This window comes from Nycticebus coucang, chromosome 3, assembly GCF_027406575.1.
Source record: "Nycticebus coucang isolate mNycCou1 chromosome 3, mNycCou1.pri, whole genome shotgun sequence".
NCBI classification, from domain to species: Eukaryota; Metazoa; Chordata; class Mammalia; order Primates; family Lorisidae; genus Nycticebus; species Nycticebus coucang.
Window position 1 is genome coordinate 9045746 of NC_069782.1, and position 26322 is coordinate 9072067.

Sequence of the window (26322 nt, forward strand, 5' to 3'; positions counted from 1 at the left end):
TTTTTTAAACAATTACATATAAATGTTTTAGAGAAATTAAGAGGAAAAGTAGTCTTACACATTTAACTACATGTTTTCCATTTCCAGCATTCTTTCTTCCTTCCCACATATCCAACTTTTCATCCAGTATAATTTCTCTTCAACCTGAAGTACTTTCTGTAACCATTCTTAACATAAAATCTTACTGGCAATTTATTCTCTTAGTTTTTATTTATCTTATAATGTTTTGATTTTGCCCTCAATTGTTTCTGGATACAGTATCCTACACTGACTTTTTTTTTTTTTCCTTTTTAGCATTTAAAAAAAAAATGTCATTCTGCTCCATTGTTTCTGATATTCTCAGTCATCATTCATCTTATTCTTCCCTTGTGTATAACGGGTCATCTTTCTCTGGTTACCTTCAGGGTTTTTTTTTTGTGTGTGTGTGTGTGTGTGTTTGGTTATCATCAGTTTGACTGTTATGATAGTAGGTGTGGTTTTCTCTACAGCTCGCTCTTTACTAGGATTGCCCCCTTACTTTCCAGGGGTGTGGTAGCTCCAAATGCCACTCTCTGGTTCTTTAAGCCAGTAAAACCATGGGTTTAGCACAGTTCTAGCCACACAGTATAGAGATGTCTGAAACTCAGGGGATGAGTTGGAAAAACATGAAACTCACCTGGCATTCTTCCTATCTTCTGAGTCTTGAGCCCCTTCCAGTTTCTGCCTACTTTGATTACTCTCCTCTGCCTCAAATGGTGAGATTTTATATATTGTCTAAAGTTTTAGTCATTTTCCACAGAAGAGTTGGTCCAACTGAAATTCTCTGCCATTTTTATAGTATTATAATAAAATAGAATTTCATATAAAAACATTAAACATTGAAAACTGAAAAGGCAAAAAGAGAATGCAGGTTGAACATCCTAATCTAAAAATCCAAAATCTGAAATGCTCCAAAATCTGAAACCTTGTGAATGCTGACCTGATCCTCAGAGGTTATGCTCAAAGGAAATGCTCATTGGAGCATTTTAGATTTGAGATTTTCAGATTAGGCATGGTCAGCAAGTAAGCATGATGTAGATATTCAAAAGTTCCCCCCCCCCCCCAAAAATCTGAAATCCAAAACACTTTGATCCCAAGCATTTTAGATACAGGATACTCAACCCATATCAAGATATCATGGAGGTAGCAGCTGCAGGGATAAGCTGTCAGCCCTAAGGCTGGGGGAGTAAAGGGAAGAAGTTGGAATTATTACAATTGAGAGCCTTGGAAGAAGGGCTCTGTAGGGGCAGTGACCTTGGCCTCTTAGGAAGGGGTGCTGACTTGTGGGTGCTAATGCTATGAAGGGGGGAGGATAAAGCTGCTTCTACACGTGTTGGAAAAATACAGACAGGAAAGAGTGCTGCTAATGGAGTGTATGAGCCTCGCAGGGGTGATCCTGGCAGAGGCAGAAGGCAGACTGTAAGAGCAAGTCCTTTCTTCCTACTCTAGCCTCCAGTCTCCCTCTAGTACCTCTTATTGTCAGAACCCAACAGAAAGGCAGCTGCAAAGCATAAAGGGTTCATGATGTCCCAGCCTAGGTAGCACACAGCAGAACGCAGAACCGGGCGGGTATGAAGCTGATGCAGAAGAGCTTAGCTGTGCAGCAGCCTACCTGTTGGCTGCTCATCCCCGTGCACACTCTTCTACACATATTTGAATGTCCAAGTGACAAAAACAACCCTCTTTGCCTAACAAGGTGCAGCTATCTTTAAATGAAGGTCCTTTCCCCAAAATAAAGTCATGAAGTCTTCAAACTTCCAAGGTAGTGAGCGGGTCTTCTAATTTCTAAAATGTTCTGGGGTTCCATGGCAGGAACCAGTTTCCTTCACATAGGCTTCCCTCCTGCAGGCATCCATGATGTGTGATAGTCACTAAATGGCATGTAATTAAGTGAAAAAATTGAACTCCCAGAAATAAATACTTTATTATGTCAGAGAAGGGAAGGATTAGGGTGGAGTGATAGGCACGATCGGAAATAGCATCCACATGTAATAATTACTTGAGATGGGACATGAGGAATTAGTAGGATTTAAATAGGTGGACAACGTGGAGGAAGGGGAGGATGTTCTGGTATTGGAGTGCACTGTGAGAAACTGGTGGTGATAAACATAAAGAGACCTGCATGCATATGGAATATGGATTGAAAAGGACCAGAATGCACCTGGGCTATGTGAGTGATGAGAATGGCCTGACTGAGGGTTCATTTGCTGTTCAGTAACAACAGGAAGTTAGCAGTGGAGGGCCCTTAAAACCCAAGGACTTTGTCACTGACATAAGCAGGAATTTTTGAAGGATTTTTAATATAAACTATAAATAACTACGGTAGTGATTGAATTGAAGAGAATTAATGTGGCATGTTGCATAGACAGACTAGAGGGTGCAACAAGGCTGAAGGCAGAGAAATCTTGTACAACTCGCTTTCTAGAATCTTCAGGATGCTAGCTTTCTCTCTCCACATATATTTTTTAGATAATATATGATGCATTAAAAATTATTGGTTTTGATTTGTCATCAGGCTTCTTTTAGCTCATAGTATTTGATTAATTAAAAAAGAAGTTTTACAAAAGTTGAAGCAATTGAAAGATTGTAGTCTATTCTTCCTGGGCTATTGGGAAGAGGGGGTGATAGTGATAGAATGGCTTCTGTTTGCCTTTTTTTGGAGTTTTTGGCTGGGGCTGGGTTTGAACCTACCGCCTCCAGCATATGGGGACAGCACCCTACTCCTTTGAGCCACACGCGCTGCCCCTGTTTGCTTTATTTTAAACTTTTGTACTAAACATTAAAAAGACAGTTTTGAGATTTAGGTTGTTATGAATATTTTCATTAGAAAGTCATTATCATTTTGAATTGTTTTAGTTTGCATATTGCTAAATTTTAAGATGATTTTAGTACATATAAAGGAAAACTTTTCTGTTTTTCTCACATGTATAATGAACATCAGTGGAAAACATTTAACCGAAATTCACTTTTAAGGAATACTTTTATGTAAATATGGTGATATATACAAGCCCTTTGGAATACCATAAATCTAGTATTTTAGTAGGAATATATCGGGGTTTTGTTCGTTATGTTTGAGAGAGGGGTCTCACTATGTTGCCCAGTCTGGCTTCAGACTCCTGGGCTCAAGCGATCCTTCTGCCCCAGTTTCTCCTGTACTTGGGACCGACAGGTGTGCACCACTGCACCTGGCTTTTATTAATATTTTGTTTTGTTTAGTTTTATTTTGTTTTAGGTGTTTTTTGTTTTTAATTATTTTTGCGTTTTTTTAGAGAGAGAGTCTCTCTGTTGCCTGGAATAGAGTATAGTTGTGTCATCAAAGTTCACAGCAAGCTCACACTTCTGGGCTCAGCCAATCCTTCTGCCTCAGTCTCTTGAGTTGCTGGGACTACAAGTATGTACCATCATGCCCCACTAATTCTTCTATTTTTAGTAGAGACAGGGTCTCACTCTTGCTCAGGCTGATCTCGAACTCCTGACCTCAAGCAATCCTCACACTTCAGCCTCCCAAAGTGTTAGAACTACATTTGTGAGCCACCGCGTTCATCCTTATATTAACATTTTTTAACAGAACCTTTACCAACTAAATACAATGCAGTTGTATTGCAAACTAGTGGTATTTTAGGAGGGGTTATTTTCTTCTACCTGCTTTCCGTTTACTTTCATCATTATTAAGTAAAATATATCCAATTTGGAATAACGAAGGCATTACTTTTTCTTTAATCCTTATGCTTCAGTTTCCCCTTTCACTCAATGAGCACTGACTGAATACATCTTCTAGGTATGTCACTGCTAGGTGCTGGGATCCAAAGATGACTCCCAAGTAAGGTCTTCTCAAGGAGACTGTTGTCAGGTAGGGGGCGAGACTTGTGATAAAAGAGATGTAAAGTTTTATAATTACTCACAGGGCTTCAAACGGGATATGGGAAGATAAACAATAATTCAATAGACAAGGAAAGAAAAAGGGCAAGCTTTAAAGAGAAAGTGATACTTGAATTGAGTTTTATAAGATTAGAGTATTAAAGAAAAATGGGATTTCTGGGAGAGAAATCAATATAAGTTTCTTGAATTGTCTAATTCTGTGTAAAATTCCAGCAGCTTTTTTGCTCAGGCTAACCTCTAGCTGTGGATGAAAATGGAAAGGAAACTTTTTAGAGTCAGAAAATTTGCTTTTCTTTAATAACTCAGAACCTAGAAGTGATGAGGGCAGCATCTAAATGTGTCTTATGAAACATTATGATATACATTGTGGTAGACAATCCCTTGAGAGCAAATTGCACTATTTCTGCATCCTCTTCCCTTTGGGGAGCTTCAAATCTTACTGTCTTCCTTCTGCCCTCTTTCACCTAGTTACCCTTCTAATTTTATGAACTCAGTCTCTTAATAATGATTTTCTTTTCATATCTAGGTTCAGTTGAAAGTATATGAGAGGAAGCCCCAGCACTGAGAGTGCTCATAGAATTTGCATTTAGAAATTGAGACCAAGGGGCGGCGCCTGTGGCTCAGTCCGTAAGGCGCTGGCCCCATATACCGAGGGTGACGGGTTCAAACCCGGCCCCGACCAAACTGCAACCAAAAAATAGCCGGGCGTTGTGGCGGGCACCTGTAGTCCTAGCTACTCGGGAGGCTGAGGCAAGAGAATCGCTTAAGCCCAGGAGTTGGAGGTTGCTGTGAGCTCTGTGAGGCCATGGCACTCTACCGAGGGCCATAAAGTGAGACCCTGTCTCTACAGAAAAAAAAAAAAAAAAGAAAGAAATTGAGACCAGGTTCATAATTCATGGATTCGGTATAGTTTCCTAGATCAGGCCTACCTTAAATTTTAGCTTCTTGCAATTCCTCAGTTCTTTCTATTTGTGATAAGTATTATGTTTGTCTGTTACAATCCAGGAACTATTCTAGGTTCTTTGGTAGCATTAATGCCTATAACAGACAGAGAGCCCTAGCCTGATGGAACTTACATTTTACTAATTATCAGAACATCTCTGAAAGATTGTTTCTTTAATTCCATGTAGATGAAGGATTTATTAAAATTGTTTTGTTGACTTAAGGTAGTGAGTTTCTTCAATGTGCCTCATATAGACATTGAGGAGAAGAAGACATTCTTTATCTTGAGGAAAAAGACTTTTTTGTAGCTGAGGGTTCTATAAGGATAGACCAGTATGATGTGGCATATTTCCCCTCATTTATTGTGTAAAAGATGAAAATTTGCAAGTACTAAAAATATGGTGGTTTCAGAGACAGATAAGTGGGTGAAGGGAGAAATATTTAAAGATGAGTTATTTGAAGCTTTCCTTGCCTTGTGTTTCAGTGGGGAGAGGGGGAGAGGCAGCTACCAAATGACTAAGGCATCAATTATAGCTTGGGTGTACTTTAAATAGGCAGAATACAGAAGCATAGTAAGAAAGCAGAAGGACTAAATAGGAAAGAATTCTGTTATGGCATTAAAAAAATCCTATTTATTAAAATTTTAACTAATTTAAAAGAAGAGTATTTTCAGTTTTATCTTCTGATTATAGTTCTTATTTGTTGTTTTACAGACATTCTGCCTACTTCTTCAGAAAAAAGCCCATCTCTGCAGACAAATGTGAGTTTGGACAAGAGATCAGACAGTACCAATACCGTTATGAACACTGTAACAGAAGACCCCTTGCAAACACCTCTAGAAAAGCAATCAGCTGCAAAAAGTTTTGAAACATTGATAACTTTACCAGCATTTTGGTCATCAAGTAAAGAATTTATCAGTCACAATTTAAGGATATCTAAGTCAGATTCTACTTTCCATAACCAGACCTCTGTAGAAACACTCTATGTCTCTCCCTCTTTCAAAATATTTGACCCAGCAAAGGAGATTGTGATCAGTAAGGACTGTCATAAACCAACACAATCCAGCATTGTGCAGTTGGATGATGAAAACCTCAAGACAACTACGTGGGGTGAGTCTACAAACAAAACAAAGCAAAACCCTACTCTCTTAAAGCATTTTTTTTTTTTTTACTTTTTTCTGCTTTCTATCTCTATATTCATTCCCTCCTTTCACTTTTCATCAGTGATATCAGTGTACATGTCATACAGGTACTTCTTAGTTGGGAAAGTGCCCCTTTTATTAAAGGACTAAAGGATAATTCATCATAGTAGGTTCCGAGTGCTTGGTTGACTATGTTACCCTAAGTTCTGAGCAGTTTTGGTGCAGACCAAATTAGAAAGAACCAGTATGAAATAAGAGCTTCCTGTTAGAATTTAAGTTACTTATTAAGAGACTGTATGAAAAAGAATTGGTTGTTATATTGCTGCATATACACACAAACATATACATGTATGTGTGCCCTTTCATAAAATGAATATGTACTGATTGCCCAAATGAGGTATTTTACTGTTTTTGTCATTAAGAGGGTTTCAGTATTCTTTGGACTGGGTGATAAAGGATAAAGCCAGTTGAAGTTCCTGCTATTGACTGTTATTTACTAAACCAGGATCATGTAATTATGCTTCCTTCTTTAAAGTTAATTGGTAAAAAGAATGAGGAAAAATACACAATTCATTTTATGAAGCTGGAATAATCTCATACCAAAACCTGACAAAGACATTACAAGAAAAGTATAGACCAATATCCCTCATTAACAGAGACATAAAAATTCTTAATAAAGTATTAGCACTCCGTAACAGCTGCGCCGCGACCGCGATCAGCTCCCACCCAGACCTCTGTAACAGCTGTGCTACGACTGCGATCGGCGCCCGCCCAGACCTCGGTAAGAGCTGCGCCCCAATCTGCGACCCGCGCCCACTGGGCCTCCACACGCCCTGACCCGGAACTGCGGGAGCTGCGCAACCCCGCGTCCTCCCTCCTGTACCCTCCCTGCCTCCACACCGGCCTGCTTGTCTGGCCAGGGACTTTGGTAGCTGCATGCCCACCGGAGCCCTCCCTACCTCTGTGCGGAGCCCTTTTCCTGGCCAGAGACTTTTGGAGCCTTGGGCTCTCTGTGCCAAAGTCACTGGGCACCAGGCACTCCCAGAACCATGTGCAACACCCCCCTCCCCGCCCTGTTGCTGGATCCAGGTGTGTCACATTCCGGACCTGTTTCCACAACCAGAACTCTCTGGCTGGGGCAGCCCCAGAGGAACTACACAGAGTCACTCCCTACAAAGATCCAGCAACAATAGAGTGATCCCGCTGGGGTCTAATCTTGGAGAGACACCTCCCCAACTCTGAGGACAGCCAGAGGCAATGGTGAAAAACAATCATGAGGCGAAATCAACAGAAAAACTCTGGCAATATGAATAATCAGAGTAGATCAACTCCCCCAAGGATCAATGGGACAGACACAGCACAAGATCCCATGCACAAACAAATAGCTGAGATGTCAGAAATCGAATTCAGAATCTGGATAGCAAATAAGATTGAATTAGAATTCCAAGCAGTAACCCAAAAGATATCTCAAGAATTCAATGAATTCAAAGACCAAATGACCAAAGATTTTGATACATTGAGACAAGAAGTTGCATCCCTCAAAGATCTGAGAAACAGTAGAATCCCTCAGTAACAGAATGGAGCAAGCAGAAGAAAGGATTTCTGACATTGAAGACAAAGCTTTCAAATGCTCCCAAACTCTCAAAGAGGAAGAGAAATGGAGGGCAAAAACAGATCACTGTCTCAGAGAGCTCTGGGAAGAAATAATTCGAAGAAAACCAATATTCATCTTACAGGGATCCCTGAAAGCAACGAAGTGGCTTCACAAGGCACAGAGTCTCTTCTCCATGAGATTATGAAGGAGAACTTTCCAGACATGCCAAGAGATTCTGAAATTCAGATAGCAGATAGTTTCAGAAGTCCAGCCTGACTCAACCCAAACAAGACATCCCCCAGACACATCATAATCAATTTCACTAAAGTTAGTATGAAGGAGAAAATTCTGAAAGCACCCAGACGAGAGGAAACCATCACCTACAAGGGGAAGAATATTAGAATAACTGCAGATCTCTCTGCTGAAACCTTTCAAGCTAAGGAGGATGGTCATCGACTTTTAATCTCCTAAAACAAAATAACTTTCAACCCAGGATCCTGCACCCAGCTAAACTGAGTTTCATTTATGACGGAGAAATTAAATACTTTAATGACATTTACATGTTGAAGAAATTTGCCATAACTAAACCAGCTCTCCAGGATATTCTCAGACCTATCCTTCATGAACACCATTATAACCCTCCACCACAAAAGTAAATCCACGCAGAAAATTTTGATCAAATTCCAACTTCCACAGTCACAAAAGGATTAAAAATGTCCACCGGGCTCTCGAAAGGCTTATCAATATTCTCAATTAATGTGAATGGTTTAAATTGTCCTCTAAAGAGGCACAGGTTGGCTGACTAGATACAAAAACTTCAGCCAGATATCTGCTGCATACAAGAATCTCATCTTACATTAAAAGACAAATATAGACTCAAGGTGAAGGGATGGTCATCTATACTCCAGGCAACTGGAAAGCAGAAAAAAGCAGGCATTGCAATCTTATTTGCAGATGCAATAGGCTTTAAACCAACTGAAATAAGGAAGGATAAGGATGAACACTTCATATTTGTTAAAGGTAATACTCAATATGATGAGATTTCAATTATTAATATTTATGCACCCAATCAGAATGCATCTCAATTTATAAGAGAAACTCTAACAGACATGAGCAACTTGATTTCTTCCAGTTCCATAGTAGTTGGAGATTTTAACACCCCTTTAGCAGGGCTGGATAGAAGCAAAAAGAAGCTAAGCAGAGAAATTTTAGATTTAAACTTAACCATTCAACATCTGGACTTAACAGACACCTACAGAACATTTCTTTCCCAACAAAACTGAATACACCTTCTTTTCATCAGCCCATAGAACATACTCCAAAATTGACCATGTCCTAGGCCACAAATCTAACCTCAGCAAATAATTTAAAAATCGAAATTATTCCTTGCATCTTCTCAGACCATCATGGAATAAACGTTGAACTCAATAACAACAGGAATCTGCATACCCGTACAAAAACATGGAAGCTGAACAACCTTATGCTGAAGGATAGATGGGTTATAGATGAGATTCAGAAGGAAATCACCAAATTTTTGGAACAAAACAACAATCAAGACACGAATTACCGGAACCCCAGGGATACTGCAAAGGCAGTCCTAAGAGGGAAATTTATAGCACTGCAACCCTTCCTCAAGAAAATGCAAAGAGAGGAAGTTAATAACTTAATGGGACATCTCAAGCAACTGGAGAAGCAACTCCAACCCCAAACCCAGCAGAAGAAAAGAAATAACCAAAATCAGAGCAGAATTAAATGAAATTGAAAACAAAAGAATTATACAACAGATCAATAAATCCAAAAGTTGGTTTTTTGAAAAGATCAATAAAATAGATAAACCTTTGGCCAACCTAACCAGGAAAAAAAGAGTAAAATCTCTAATTTCATCAATCAGAAATGGTAATGATGAAATAACAACAGACCCCTCAGAAATTCAAAAAATCCTTAACAAATGCTACAAGAAACTCTACTCTCAGAAATATGAAAATCTGAAAGAAATTGACCAATACCTGGAAGTACGCCACCTACCAAGGCTTAGCCAGAACAAAGTGGAAATGTTGAACAGGCCTATATCAAGTTTTGAAATAGCATCAACTATACAAAATCTCCCTAAAAAGAAAAGCCCAGGACCAGATGGCTTTACGGCAGAATTCTACCAAACCTTTAAAGAAGAACTAGTACCTATATTACTAAACCTCTTCCAAAATATAGAAAAAGAAGGAATATTACCCAGCACATTCTATGAAGCAAACATCACCTTGATCCCCAAACCAGGGAAAGATCCAACAAGAAAAGAAAATTATAGACCAATATTACTAATGAATATTAATGCTAAAATACTCAATAAGATCCTAACTAACAGAATCCAACAACACATCAAAAAAATTATACACCACGACCAAGTGGGATTTATCCCAGGGTCTCAAGGCTGGTTCAGTATCCGTAAATCTATAAATGTAATTCAGCCCATAAACAAAAAATAAGGACCATTTGATTCTTTCAACTGATGCAGAAATAGCCAAAACATTACTCAGCAATAAAAACAAAGCAGGAGGAATCATGCTACCAGACCTGAGACTGTACTATAAATTGATAGTGATCAAAACAGCATGGTAATGGCACAAAAACAGAGAAGTAGATGTCTGGAACAGAATAGAGAACCAAGAGATGAATCCAGCTACTTACCATTATTTGATCTTTGACAAGCCAATTAAAAACATTCAGTGGGGAAAAGATTCCCTATTTAACAAATGGTGCTGGGTGAACTGGCTGGCAACCTGTAGAAGATTGAAACTGGACCCACACCTTTCACCATTAACTAAGATAGACTCTCACTGGATAAAAGATTTAAATTTAAGACATGAAACTATAAAAATACTTGAAGAAAGTGTAGGGAAAACTCTTGAAGGAATAGGCCTGGGTGAATATTTTATGAAGAAGACTCCCCAGGCAATTGAAGCAGTATCAAAAATACACTACTGGGACCTGATCAAACTAAAAAGCTTCTGCACAGCCAAGAACATAGTAAGTAAAACAAGCAGACAGCCCTCAGAATGGGAGAAAATATTTGCAGGTTATACCTCCAATAAAGGTCTAATAACCAGAATCCACAGAGAACTCAAATGTATTAGCAAGAAAAGAACACGTGATCCCATTTCAGGGTGGGCAAGGGACTTGAAGAGAAACTTCTCTAAAGAAGACAGACGCACGATCTACAAACATATGAAAAAAAGCTCATCATCCTTAATCATCAGAGAAATGCAAATCAAAACTACTTTGAGATATCACCTAACCCCAGTAAGAGTAGCCCACATAACAAAATCCCAAAACCGGAGATGTTGGTGTGGATGTGGAGAAAAGGGCACACGTCTACACTGCTGGTGGGAATGCACACTAATATGTTCCTTCTGGAAGGATGTTTAGAGAATACTTAGAGACCTAAAAATAGACCTGCCATTCGATCCTATAATTCCTTTACTAGGTTTATACCCAGAAGACCAAAAATCACAATACAACAAAGACATCTGTACCAGAATGTTTATTGCAGCCCAATTCATAATCCCTAAGTCATGGAAGAAGCCCAAGTGCCCATCGACCCATGAATGGACTAGCAAATTGTGGTACATGTATACCATGGAATATTATGCAGCCTTAAAGAAAAATGGAGACTTTACCTCTTTCATGTTTACATGGATGGAGCTGGAACATATTCTTCTTAGCAAAGTATCTCAGGAATGGAAGAAAAAGTATCCAATGTACTCAGCCCTACTATGAAGCTAAATTATAGCTTTCACATGAAGGCTATAACCCAACTATAGCACAAGACTATGAGGAAAGGGCCAAGGGAGGGGGGAGGTTAGGGTGGAGGGAGGGTAATGGGGGGGGTGCCCACACCTATGGTGCATCTTAGAATGGGCACAGGCGAAACTTACTAAAGGCAGAATACAAATGTCTACATACAATAACTAAGAAAATGCCAGGAAGGCTACGTTGAACAGTTTGATGAGACTATTTCAGATTGTATATGAAACCAGCACATTGTACCCCTTGGTTGCACTAATGTACACAGCTATGATTTAACAATAAAAAAAGCAATCACGGGCGGCGCCTGTGGCTCAGTTGGTGGGGCGCCGGCCCCATATACCGAGGGTGGCGGGTTCAAACCCAGCCCCAGCTGAACTGCAACCAAAAAATAGCTGGGCATTGTGGCAGGCGCCTGTAGTCCCAGCTACTTGGGAGACTGAGGCAAGAGAATCGCTTAAGCCCAGGAGTTGGAGGTTGCTGTGAGCTATGTGATGCCGTGGCAAGGGCCATAAAGTGAGACTCTGTCTCTACAAAAAAAAAAAAGCAAGCACAAAAAATAAAAAATAAAATAAAATATTAGCAAATCAAATCCAGCAATTTATAAAAAGAATAAGACATCATGACCAAGCAGATTTTTCCCAGAATTATAAGGTTGGCTTGACATTTGAAAATAAACCCTGTTTTCTACCATATTAACAGAATAAGATGAAAAATAGTATAATTGTCTTGATTCATGCAGAAAAAGCATTTGACAAAATTTTATACTAATTTATAATTTTTTAAAAATCTAAGCAAACTGTGAATAAAAGGGAACTTCCCTTAAGTTGATAAAGGGCGTAAATAAAAAAAAAAAAACTTTGTGCTGTTGCCATAATTAATGATGAAAGACTGAATGCTTTACTGCTCAAGATCAGAAACAGGGAAAGAATGTCTGCTGGTACCACTTTATTCAGCATTGTATTGGAGCCCTAGCCAGGAAAATTAGGCCAGAAAAAGAAAGAAAAGGCATATATATTGGAAAGGAAGAAATAAAACTGGGTTTTATCCAAAAGCAACATAATTATCTATGTGAGGAATCTCAAAGAATCTACGAAAAAAAAAAAAAAGAAAGCTGTTGGACCTATTAGGTGAGTTTAGCAAGATTTCAGGATGTAGAGTGAACATAAAAAATGAATTGCATTACTCTCTACCGATAATGAACAATTAGAAATTCAAATAACAGTACCATTTACAGTAGCATAAAAATACCAAAATACTTAACAAAAGACTTGCAAGCCTTCTACACTGATGACTATGAAACATTTCTGAGAGCAATTAAAGACCTAAATAAATTAAGAGGATATACTATGTTCATGGATGGTCTTGTTAACAAAACTCAGTATTGTTAAGATGTAATTTCTGTCAAGTAACTCTGTAGGTTCATGCAATCTCCCAAGGCTTTTATTTACTTTTGGTGGAAATCAACAAGGTGAACATTGATTTTTTTTTAATATATTCATTTGATCCTTAATGTCTCATTCCAATTTTGTTAATAGGGAGGAAGGGGGGGAAATAGACATAAAATGTGTATGTGACATTGATAGATTTAACAACATATACTAGAAATTCTTAATAGGGAGGGGTGAAATAGAGCATTTCATATATTTCATATATAGTATTTTCATGTATTTGATAAGTCAGGGCCAAATTATTTCTGTATTAGTTATTTAGAATATGGCTTGGCTCCTTGATTGGGGGCTTCATGATTGAAAATTGCCTAACTCCCTAGAAGAGGCAGCATGAGCTTGATAGAGATTGAAGGCAGAGCTCCCAGTTCTAGAGGGAGATTGGAGAATAAAACAAATGTCCCTAAATCTCACCATGAAGTCAAGTTAGGGCTCAGATTTGGCTGAATAACATGGTTGCTGATAACACAAACTCTGGAGTCAGGGACTGCCTGGGGTCATAATCCCAGCTCAACCACCAATTTTGTGACCTTCAGTAAAGGGCCTGACCTCTCTGCATGTCAAGATCTTCATCTCTAAAGTAAAGATGATGATGGCACTGCCATATTGAGCTGTTGTGGCAATTTAATGGATTAGCAAATGTCAAAGTGCTAGAGTGGGCCTAGAACTCTGTAAGTGCAATATAAAAATTTGCTATTATTACATATTTTTAGATCTACCTTTAGAACATCAACCACCTTCTAGCCCTCATAAATCCCCTCTGGTTGTTTCCAAAAGTACCTAGGAATTTCTCATTTATTCTCAGGAACAAGTAGGTTCCTATCTTTCCAAAAAGAGCATTTCAGGCAGAGAAATAATACTGACCTGTAACTGAGCAAAGAGATTCCGGGAAGCTCCAATTTGTTCTGTATTGAGCAGCCAGTGGTCTGATCACTAGTACTCCCCAACTTAAAGTAAAGACTGCTTCCCATGTTCTTTGGGTAAGGGTCAAATATTCTTCCAAGCCCTGGGCAGCCCCACTTCTGCCTCTCTCTCCAGCCTGGTACCCTCTGTTTGTCAGATAAGCTGTTGTTCCACCAGGCTGTGCTGTGGTTTGCTTTGGCAGAGCCCTCCAGACCCAACCCTATTGCTAGTTCACCCTGCTCATCCTTCAGAGGTCAGCTCAAACATCACTTCTTCCAGCTTTCCTGAGCTCCTTAGGGGATTTCAAATCCCCCTAAATGAATGCTGTCTTAGTGCCCTACAATTATCCTTCATACCCTTACTGTCATTCTAATTAGATAATAATTACATATGTTCTAAGTGTTCAATGTCTTTCTCCCCTACTGAAATGTCAGCTGCAGGAAGGAAGGCTCTGTGTCTGCCTTGTTTATTATTGTATCCCTGGCACCAAGCCCAGTTTCTTGTACGTAGTAGGTATTCAGTATCTAATAAGTAAATCAAAACTAGCAGAAATAGAAAGTGTGCATGAAGAAGTGATCGAAGAAAACAGTGGGAAATTATGTCAAATAGATGGTGAGGAGCTGTGTATGCTGGGTTAAAAAGTTTGGTAACTTAATTTGAGTACAGGACAAGTCATTAAAGGTTCTTAGCCAGAGTAATGACCTTACAATGTGTTTTGGGAATGTGAAAGTTTGGTTTGAGGGGTGAAGCGGGAGGAGGGGAGCACTTCAGAGGCTGTTGCTAGAAACTAGAAGAGAAATGGACAAGAGAGGAGGAGTTGGAAAAATAGCCAGGAGTCCAAGGGGGAGGTGCTCTGGGAGAGGTGGAAACTAGAATCTAGAAAGACTTGCCCAATCTGAGAGCACAGAGGAAGGAGGAGAAAGAATGTACCAGAAGTGATGTGAAGGGCAGGTTGGTGGTTGGTTGTTCTTTTTAGTAATCAAGACACATTGAGCCCTCATGTGCCAATTTCTTACCATTGGAGGTCACCTGCCAAGGCTGAGGGCTTTGGAGTGGTATAGGGTCTGTGAAAGGAATGGTAAAAATTTATAATAGCCAGGGTAGAAAATGGAAGAAGGAGTTGGTAAGATACTGGGAGACTAGTAATTTGTGCCACCCTAGTTTGCAGAGTTCTGTACTTTACTTCAGTTGTGCTAAGAAGACTAAGCATTGGAATGAAAAAGGTGGATATTTAAATTTAAATAGAATTAGGTCAAGGGGTGGCAAAGAACAGCCCCTGGGCCAAATCTGGCTAACCACCTGTTTTGGTAAGTAAAGTTATATTAGAATACAACCGTGCTAACTTGTGTGGCTGCTTTTTTGCTAAAAGATCAATGCTGAGTGGTTGCAAGAGACTATTGTCCCTCAAAGCCTAAAATATGTACTGTCTGGTCCTTTACAGAAAGGTTTGCTGACCCTTTGATTACAAGTTAGCAGGAAGGCAGGATCCACAGCAGCAAGGGAGTAGCAAGAGAGGAGCAGAGGGGATGGACAGGAAAGGAGGGAAAGCCAGATGGGCGTCAGAAGAGTGAGAAGAATCAAAGGACCACTGGCTCTGTTTCAGTGAAGCCCAAGTGCATGTGTATTCAAGGAACAAGGGGGCTGGAAATAAGCTAAAGGGAAAGTAAACTTGGAATACAGGATTTCAGAGTAGGGCAGTTCTGAGTGTTGACACATTCTAGGGAGTGCTCAGACGGGTTGCTGAAGGTCTTCTTGGTTGAGGAATTCAAGGAAAAATGAGACTAGGATGGAGACTTAGTCCCTCCAGACAAAGATCACTCAAGATGATGGAGAATAAAGGTAGTGTCTCTATCCTGGTTTTAAGAAGTATTTGTTTGTATGAAGGCTCCAGGTCTAATGTTATAAATTCTTTGGAGAGCAAGAGCTGGGCAAATTTTAAAATATTTGCATAGTCATGTATTAGTGGATCTCTAACATCAGGGAAGTGAAGGCAACCACCTAATACACCCTAATATTTTTACTGATGGAGAGGGACAGATTAGCTATAGCAACTTCACTTGACCTTTTGGTCCTAAATAATTCTGTTCCTGCAATAGTTCATTCATTCTCCTCAGTTTAAATTTTAAGTTATATATCTGTAGCTCAAGCTATTCTTTTAATTTATTACCTAATTACATAGATAATATATACTAAAAAGAAAAAGAGGAGTTAGTAGATACTTAGAAACCAGAGATGGTGGCAGGTAGCCTTCATTCTCTTAAGCCACATTATAGAAGGTGTGTTCAACTACATTAGACCTTTCTAAATTTTTTGAAGGAAAAAGAAACTACCCTACACTTTCTCATGTTGGTTAGTGATGGGCATTTTCACCGGCTTTATCCTGTTACCGGACAAAGAGGGTCCAGCCACTTGTCACTGTAAAACCAATATGCAGAGATTAACTGGCCTAATGTTACTTATGAGTATAATAAGTTAAAGATAACACATCAGCATTTGGGTTAATTTTATCAGTGCTATCTTTAAGCAAGCCCAGCATTAATTGGTGTGCATATACTGCACAATGAGATTTTAAAATATAGCCATTTATGGCAGCTTATTTGCAATAATTGTTGCGTCTCAGCTCTGTTGAGTAGTCTATATGAAAGTTAACACACCCAAATAACTTCTGGAAGGGGAACTAAATGGACAGGGGGGATGCGCCCTGGAGAGCCACTTGAAGTGTGCGTGCAGCTGTGGAGTGTTTGGAAACAACAGTAAATTGGTGTGCGGCAATTAGAGCTAAAGTGGCTTGTTACAAGCAAAAGCTTCTTTAGCCTATGAATCAAAGCTGCAGAACTGTAAACAATGATGAGCTGTAGTCAGCACTTGTGGCCATACAGTGAAAGAAAGGTGGACAGATAGAAGAAAGCAGTGGTTCCCAAACTTTAGCATGTGTCAGAAACACCTAGAAGTTTGTTAAAACCTTGTTTTCTGGCAATTCACTTCTCCATCAGCTAGAAGGGAAATGCTGAGGTTGACATATCTATCAAGAACAGTAGCTATCCTGGCTTCCAATGCTTTGATGAAAGCTCAGATGTGTGGCCTTCTGGCTAGGGGTCTGAAATTTGATATTGTTGGAGCTTTCATTGTATCCCTGGGGGTTGTGGCTCCCCATAAGTTTGCTGTGGCTGAACCAAGAAAGAAGGCATACACATATTTTTACAGCAATTATGATTCCATGAAGGATTTTGGAAAGATGAGAAAGGCTAGTATCTCTCAGAGTACAAAGTAATTTAGAATATAAAGAATTTCTTTGGGTTCACTTCTTAGGAGTTTGTCACTGACCTTTGTTCCTGAAGTATGAAACATCAACATGTGGGTTAAAGAAGAGTGTCTCTTGGTAAATAAACAACTAACAAACATAGCGTGCACACATGCATGCATGCACAAACTTAGTTTTCTGGACCTAACCCAGTTTCTAATTTAGTAGGTCTGAGGTAGGGCCCAAGACCCTTCTTTCTAACAAATTCTGAGTTGATGCTGCTACTATCACACTTCAAGAATCACCAGCATAAAGTTAAATACCAGGGTTTTTGGTCACATCATATATAGGTGACTAGCATAACTGCATATCTCTAAATAGATAACATGATATTAATATTTTACTCAAATATAATTTTCCTCTTGGTCTACTTAAATGTTTCTTATTAAATTGTTCTTTCTGACCAGAGTGAACTTAATTCTTCTCTTTCTAGAATAGTTTCTTAGTATTTTCATGGATGTGTTTTGGATCCTGTAATCTCAGAATCTCATCAAAAACATAGTTCTATTACCTGATGCACTGATCTTGCCTCAACATCCTTAGCAAATGGCCATTCAGGCTGTGCATGAGCTCCTGGGTATTAAGAAACTCACCATTTCCCAAAGCAGCTCATTCCTTGCCTGGAGAATTATGACTATTAGAAAGTTCGCTATTAATTAGGCTAAAAGCTGTTTTCTTGTAACTGTCACCTGATGATGCCAGTTCTAGCTCATGAACAATATGAGAAGTGAAAGTTATTATTACTAAGGTTTTGTAACTATCTTCAAATAATTGAATATAGCCTCTCCCTCTTTCTCTTGCTATCTCTTTGGGTAAGATTAGCATATCTATCAACCATTCCTTACAGATAAGATGTCAAGACCCCTCACCATCCTGGTTGCTTGCCTTCTAAATTTTATAGCCCAACTTTAATATAATTATGAGTAAAAATAATTATAATACCGTAGAATGGTGTAGAAGTGTGGCATGTAGTGATTAAGATCATATGCTTTGGTATCAGAGAGACTTGAGTTGGAATCCCATCCCTGCCCTTCTTTAACCTTGCAATCTTGGGAAACACTTTTAGCCTGTTTGAGTTTCCTTTGCCTCATTTAAAATCGGATTATAAAACCTACTCCACATCATATGCTAAATAAAGAGAATTAGAGGGTGGTGCCTGTGGCTCAAAGGAGTAGGGCACCAGCCCCATATACCAGCCCTGGCCAAATACTGCAAAAAAAAAAAAAGAAAGAAAGAAAACAGCTATTTGAAAAGCAGTTAAATCCTTAGACTTCTCTACTTTTCCAGACAGGTGAACAATTACCCTGAACACCCACCCACCTCCAACAACCCCTGGAAGAATCTGGAGATTTGTTTTCTAAGAGAGTAGATGGAAGGTCTCTGAAATGAGAGATGCTAGGAAAGTTGAGGGTGTGAGTATTATAACCAAAACCACAGAATTAAGTGACCATGAACACCAAATAGTTTTTTGTTTTTTTTTTGTAGAGACAGAGTCTCACTGTACCGCCCTCGGGTAGAGTGCCGTGGCGTCACACGGCTCACAGCAACCTCTAACTCTTGGGCTTACGCGATTCTCTTGCCTCAGCTTCCCGAGCAGCTGGGACTACAGGCGCCCGCCACAACGCCCAGCTATTTTTTGGTTGCAGTTTGGCCGGGGCTGGGTTTGAACCCGCCACCCTCAGTATATGGGGCCGGCGCCCTACTCACTGAGCCACAGGCGCCGCCCTACCAAATAGTTTTTTGAGCAGGAACTGAGGCCTGCTTGCACTCACCCCACTCCCCACCCCCAATCTGTTCAGGAGCTCTCCAAGGCTATAAAAAGAAAGTTCTAAAAGGCAGTTTTTAGTCAATAGATCTAAAAATTTATATTTCCTCTCTGTCAGTTTAGCCCTTTCCAAATATTGTGAAAATAGAGCCCCCCACGGGGTATCCGTCAGCAAGAGAGGGAGAGAGAGAGATGGAAAGCTCATATGATAGATCTTAGCCCTTACTGAGATTCTGTGAGTTAGGTAATTTTTCTGTTCTTGGTATTTTTCTGTTATTTTAGCAAGTCCATCCTTTCAGGAATATTCAATACCCTCTTCTTGGCTATTTGAAACTACATATTAGTGCTAACTATATTCCCCTCAGTGCTGTAGAACCCTTGAACCCATCCTTCCTACGTTGCAGCCTTCAACAGATCTCCCCCTATCTCCCTACCAACCGTCCCACTGCCCTTCTTAGCCTCTAGTATCACTTGTTCTATTTTTTACTTCACTGAGATCAAGTTTTTTGTAGTGTCCACATATGAGTGAGAATGTGCAGTGTTTAACTTTCTGTTCCTGGCTTATGTCACTTGACGTAATGTCCTGCAACTCCATTCATGTTGTCTCAAAGGACATGATTTCATTTTTTTAATGTCTGAATAGTATTTCATTGTGTATATATACAACATTTTCCTCATTTATTCCACTGTTGTTGTGAAGGAGCTCAGGAAATTTCACCTCAAAATATGACTCCTTGGTAAAAAGAATATTTTAAACTAAAGGCTCTTAGAGATTAACAGACCACTGAAAGAGACATAAATCAGACCAATCAAAAAGAACATTGGATTTCCCTTCCCCTCTCTATTATCTCAATATATTTCAGGAAAGAAAATCAAGAATTTAACCAGACCTGGCCCAAATTATTTAAAACATAACCTGTCTCTCAGGTTAATTTACAAGTCAATCTGTTTCCCCATCCATTCATCCTCCCTAGTAACCGCTTATCACCCCAGTGATAAACAGAGTCACCTGTGCTGCTCATCTCCCTCTCCCATCTAAAAAACATGTATAAAAATATCTGTATCCCACTGGGATATTGAATAATCACCCTGTGATTCTCCCCATGCACACAGTAAATAAACCTGTCTCTTATTAATCTGATTTAATTGTAAGTTTCAGTAAACTTTCAGGGAAAGGGAAAGGAATAGTGGAAACCTAGGCTGACTCCCTATCTCAGCTATTGTGAATAGTGCTGCAAGAAAGATGAGGGTCTCTTTGTTGTACTGATTTTTGAAAACTTTTTTAAAGCTTATCATTATTATCCTCAAAGAAATAAGATAGTACAATATATCCATGAAACAAGAACAGGGTGTTACAAAAAGAATTTCTGAGAAAAAAATAGCTCTTGGAAATTAAAAATATAATAGCAGAAATGAAAAGCTCAATGGTAGAATTGGAAGCTAAAGTTGACAAAATCTCCAAGGAAGTAGAACAAAAAGAAAAGTAGGAACAACTGGAAAGAAAAATAGGAAAATTAGAAAACTAGTCCTAGAGCTCTAACATCTGAACAAGAGGAGGTCCAGAAAGAGATAATAGAGAAAACAAAGGAGAAAATAATTAAATCATTCAAGAAGATTTTCTGAAGCCAAAGGAGATAAGTTGCCTGATTGGAAGTACCACTTTCACTGGACTTTAATGAATGGGAATAGTCCCATTTCAGGGCATATCTCTGAGAAGCTTCAGAACACCAAGGGATAAAGAGGAAATTCTGTAATACTTCAGAGATTAAGTAGGCTATATGTAACGAGTAAGAATTAGAATGGCTCCAACTCCTCAGCAAGAATGCTGGAAACAAGAAGACAGTGAAATGTGGGCTTCAGCATTCTGAGAGAAAAGGATCTCCCACTTAGAATTCTTTATCCAAACAATCATTAAGCCTAAAAGTGCAGTACAGACATGCACTTTTCAGAGATGCAGGTTCTCAAAAGGTTTAACCTCATACATCCTTTTTCACTGAGCTACTGGAAAAGATGTACACCAAACTGAGAGTAAACCCAGGAAGAGAACGACATGGGACACAGAAAACTCGAGAGCCCACACAGGAGGATGGTTGGTGGGGCATGTCTCGTGACAACGGTGATCCAGACACATGGCATTCCCAGTTCAGAGGCCTGCAGTGTGATTCGGGACACAAACTCTGGAGGCTGTCTTCACTGACATACCAAAGGAGAGAATGTCAGGATTAGCCTGACCTAGATTCTAAGTATTCTTGGCTTGCCTTGACCATGTGCCGATGAGGTTCCTGCTTTGCTTTTCATGTCCTGCTGCTGCATCAGCTGAGAATATTCATTTTATTCCCCAGAAGTTTTATGATTGGAATTTTCCGTGAAAACTGGAGATAGGCCATGCAGTATTTGGGGGCAGAAAATAGAAGCTGCCTGCCCTGGCCATAGTTTTTATAAGAGGTTCAATTTAGTTTAGAAAGGACATGAATATGTAAAGCAAAATAAAACAGTGATAAGCATCAAATTCCCTGTCCTGTGAGTTACAGTGAATAAGTTTGGTTTCTCTAAAGTAGCAAGTTCAGAGTTAGTTGCAAAGACTTCAGATCTGGACTTCACTAATTTGTACCACATCCCACGAGTGAGTATAAATATCCTAAAGGAAAAAAGTTTTATGTTTAAGAAAGTTGGGAGGCCAGGCACAGTGGCTCATACCTCTTATCCCAACACTTTAGGAGTCTGAGGCAAGAAGATCACTTGAGCCTAGGAATTCAAGACCAGCCTGAGCAACATAGACCCATGATACTGATATTTGACTCATTGTTACTATGATCTATAATCATGCCACTGCACTCCAGCCTGCCCCGTCTGGGCAACAGCCTAAGACCCTATTTCTTAGGAGAAAAAAGAAAGTTTGGAAAACATTTGAAAAAATTAAATTACTATAAATTTCTCAGAAATTTAAGTGTGTTAATGGATGTTATTAATCACCTATTGGGAGGTGCAGTATGCAGATGCCTGGTCTTATTTTACTCCAAACCCCTGTTCCACAAAACGTCTTCCAACATCTTAAGGAACACAGTGTTCCTCAGAACAGTATGGGAAATGATGATTAGCATGAAGTATAAGAGAAGAGGCTTGCTATGATTTTGCCTAAAAGGAAGTAAAACTTTTTTCAAAACTTTTAATTTTATGGAAAATAGCTTTAGAATGCTTTTTATTTTACTTATGGTTTCTTAGAGAAAATGACCTCAAATGGATTGGACTTTAGTCTTGATTATATTTGACCACAGAGAGAAAAAGACTAATTTTACTAACTTTTGGGCACTTACAGTCTTACAGTTGGTAGTTCATTTGCCATAATAATCATTGAATAATCACTGAGGGTGGGTGGGGGGAAGATGAAGGAATCACAGTTACAGGTTTCTCAGACTTTCTACTTTAAATACCAACTTAAAATGCCGGCAGTCAGTAGAAAGTGGTTTAATACTTTTCTGCTTACTCTAATTAAGTTTAGAGTAAAAATATGTTGGGCAGGGTTTGGGAGTCAAGATGAATATTGATAAATCTATTTTAGTTTCATTTCCATGGTATTATTGATATATAATACATCGGTAGATTTTCTGTTTCCTACTTTGGGTTTTTTTAGGCTTATTGTGAATACTTAACATATAAAATTCTAAGTAGTTTATTTATGTTGAGACCTTTCAGATAGGCTTTTACATTATAAAATTATTTTAGCTATTGCTCTCATTTGTATATTGCATAAATCTTTCTCGTTTATACATTGTAGTTTCAACTACCTCTGAGGAACCATCTTCCTTTTCTACTTTATCCATGTCATCTCCTGATTCATCCTCTCCGGAGAAGTCGGTTCATCTCTTACCCCCAATTCTGGCCAGACGTTCCTTCTGGACTTTGCCCCATCAACAGTTCTCTTTTGCTCCCTTTAAAGATGGAGATAAGACAACCAAGGTTCATCACCCCTTTGCTCCTAGGGGCCCATTGTCTTCTGATGAAGAGGAAAATGGCAACCTCAACAAACTGGAAACTCTTCCAGATAACTCTGATTCTGCTAAAAAGACAAGTCATGTATCTAGCAATAACTGGGTAGAGTTTTCCACCCAAAATGTAGACCACTTCACCTCTCTATCTTGTTCTAGTTTTCCAACAACCAAAGGCCTGCCCAGGGAACCTGAAGCAAACAATTCCATTATGGTTCTTCTAGGGGAGGTCAAGAGTGCAATAGTTCGACTCCATGAAGACCTGAGCACAGTGATACAGCAGCTTGGTGCCATCAGCAGCCATCTGGGAAGCACAAGTGGGAATAGTCCACCAAAAATCCAATCTTTGCAGGTCCCCCAGTTTTCTGAGGGGAGCTCAGATCAAATCTAATCATCTCAATAGCCATTTTTGATAGAGCTCATGTAGTTTGACTCCTCAAAGACTTAAGTTAACATTTTTATAGAGTTGCATTACTATGGTAATAAGGTGGGGAGTGATGGTTTAATTTTTCCTTGTTAGGTTATTAGCAAGTGTCTTTCAAACCAATAATTTCATTTGAGTGGTTTATTTTTTAAAAGAGAAAGATGTCTCCTTTGATAATTTCAAGTTTAGGTATTAGTTTATTTGAAAGTGAAGAGAATTTCACTCCTCTGCACTTTACCTCAAAATGGGTTTAGCATTAGTGGAAGTTGTAGCAAGACCTCACCCTGCAAATGACCATTAGAGAGTTCTGCTTCATTGTTCACAAGCCCTGCAGTGACCCAGGGGGATTAAGTTTGGGGTATATGTTTCACTGTTCTCTTCCAAGTTTCAGGTTCTGCGAACCAAGGGCCAGAAATCTTCTTTTCCTTTTTTCAGATGCCACAATGTTGGAAGCTAAGTTGAAACAAGTAGGCCTGGAACAGTTGTTTGTTAATGTACATTACAAAATGAATTCAAACACATTCTTTTTTTCCTTCCATTTGAGCAAGTAAATTTGATGTTTTTCATCTTCTGTGTATCTTTTTAATTCATTAAAACAACCTTTCAAGTACAAATGTCTCAATTATTTATGGGCAAAATGATCGAGTTTGGGGATTATACACCAGTGGCTCCTAACCCTGCTGCATGTTACAATCGCCATAGACACTTTTATTTTGTTTTATGCTTGTTTAAGAGGATAGTGTAATGATCTCCCATCACTCTGTCTCAACAGTTACCAACTCAAGGATAAAATAATCTTGATTATTTTAAAGACATACAGAACATTTAAAAAATAAACTAATGCCTGGTCCTGCCCCCAGACAACCTGAAACTAGTTTTTTCATCATGCAAACGGGGTTAAGAGATAGAGGGAATTGTCGGTGAAAAGATGCTGAAGTGAGAAGAAATATGGGATGTTGAGGAATGAATGACAGGGCAGCTGAGGCAGTTAGAGTGAGGTGAACAAAGGGCAGAGTAGCAGGAGGGTAGGTCATGGCTCAAAGAGCAGGGCCTGGTCCCAGATGACTATTAGAGATTTGGGCTTCTATTCTGTGAAATAAAGGTGACAGACGTTTAAGGCAGTGATTTTTAACTGGTATGCTCTGGAGGATCTTATGTGTGCTGCAAAAATTTTTAAAGATCATTAATTATCTTCAAAAGATAAAAGCACAGTAAGTATATTCTTTTTTACTCTTTTTGTTGATCAACATAATTTAAGTGTGCCATGGAAGTTTAACTATAGGTTCAGGTGTGCCAGGAGATAAAAAAGGTTGAAAAACACTGGTTTAGGGTATAAAATGATATGTGACTAGATTCTAAAAGATCACTCTGGATTGGACACAGTGGCTCACACCAATAATCCTAGCACTTTGGGAGAGAGAGGTGGGAAGAGTGCTTAAGGTCAGAAGTTCAAGACCAGCCTGGGCAACATGCAAGACTTATCTCTACAAAAAACAAAATTTTTTAAATTAGCCAGATGTGGTAACATGCACCTGTAGTCCTAGCTATTTGGGAGGCTGAGGCAGAAGTTTGAGGTTACAGTTGGCTGTGGTTGTGCCACTGCATTCCAGGATGGGCTACAGAGCATGAACTTGCCTCTAAAAAAATTAAAAATAAAAGATCCCTCTGGCTTTGAGAGGGGAAGTGATACAGGGAGATAAGATGAAGCAGGTAAGACAGTTAGAAGGCTATTGTTATCCAGATGAGAGCTATCAGTGGCTCAGAGCAGGGTGGGCATTGTGAAGGTGTATGAGAATTGATCAATTCAGAGATACTGATGGATCAGATAAAATATATGTTAATTTAGATGTTATTTTTTGTTATTTGTTGTCTGTTCGTTCATACTCATGGTGTTCACTTGTGTATGATTATCTTTGTGTTCTGGTCATGAATACTTGACATTTGTATGAATAATGCAAGAACTTGTTCTTTTTTTGCTTCTGTAAGTGCCTGTTGGTTACCACACTGGTTAAGTAAATCAAGGTCATGGCTTGAAGTTCTCTAGATACCTAAATTAATCCCAGACTTAAATTCTTCAAAACAATTGGTTAATTTCCAATTCATTCTCACTGGATAGCCCGTAGGTTCCACTTTGGTGTAAGGAGCATCTCGTGTTAGACTTATGCCTTTTATGGGGTGATTTCTGTTCCTATCACCTTTCAAAGCCATAAAAATGGAAATTGGAATTTGTTGGACTCAGCAAATGCCCTTAGGGAAAAGTGGCTTCTGGGATCATTTACCTATCAGGTCTCTTTTTCTGAGTACCATTTGTAAGGCTCTGTACCAGGCCCTGGGAATACAGAAGGGAGCAAAAACAAGACATAGGTCCTGTCCTTGGAGAGCTTGAGGTCTAGAACAGTGTGAACTGTTCCAAGGAATTGTCAGTGAAAAGATCCTGAAGTGAGAAGAAATGCAGGATGTTGAGGAATGAATGACAGGGGGGCTGAGGCAGCTGAGGAGGAATTTGATAGATTAATCAGTTGTCAAAAAAAAAAATGTAAAAATCTAATGGTTCATTAGGATTTGACCTGGTCAGGGAATTCAGAGAAGTTTTATTTTAAGGAAGTAACTTTTGAGCTGAAATATCAACTCTAGGATTATGGAAATAAATGCTACTGATGACATACTGCCAAACAAACTTCTTTATGAGATAAGACAGAGTGTAAAATGAGGAGGAAATCTTGAGGCTTTCTTCATATGTGCGGGAGAACTGCCGGTGGATTCTTAGGGGGGTGATAGGATGCCATATCTCCTCTTTGATACTGGCTATGAAATTTATTAGTTGTATGTTGCTAAAAGTGAAGGAAAAACCCTCCAAAGTTAACAGCCTTCCTTCTCGCCCCTCTGCAAAAGGTGCTTCATCACGTGTCTTGAATACTCAGAGAAATCCCACAAAAAAGTGAAACAACAAAAATGATCCCTTTGAGAAACTGCCTTGCTTACGAGGTGCTTACTACAAGCACACAGCGCATTCAGACTTTTAACTAGGTTTTAACCAGCTTGTGTATTTCAATGCAACCATTTGTTAATTAGTATAATTAACAAGCACTTATTTGAGCTTCTATTTAGCCAACTCCATTAAAC

The 26322-nt window shown here is 39.1% G+C and overlaps 1 protein-coding gene across 1 annotated transcript in view; it reads left to right on the top strand.

Moving 5' to 3' along the window:
• The window catches only part of ENTHD1 (ENTH domain containing 1), an 88168-nt gene extending 64431 nt beyond the window's left edge, over positions 1-23737 (top strand). Inside the window, exons 5-6 of the mRNA XM_053584941.1 lie at positions 5553-5948; positions 22565-23737. Of these exons, the coding sequence (XP_053440916.1) occupies positions 5553-5948; positions 22565-23166 (998 nt within the window). The 3' untranslated portion in view covers positions 23167-23737. The remainder of the gene's footprint in view (positions 1-5552; positions 5949-22564) is intronic.
• The last annotated feature ends 2585 nt before the right edge of the window (positions 23738-26322 follow it).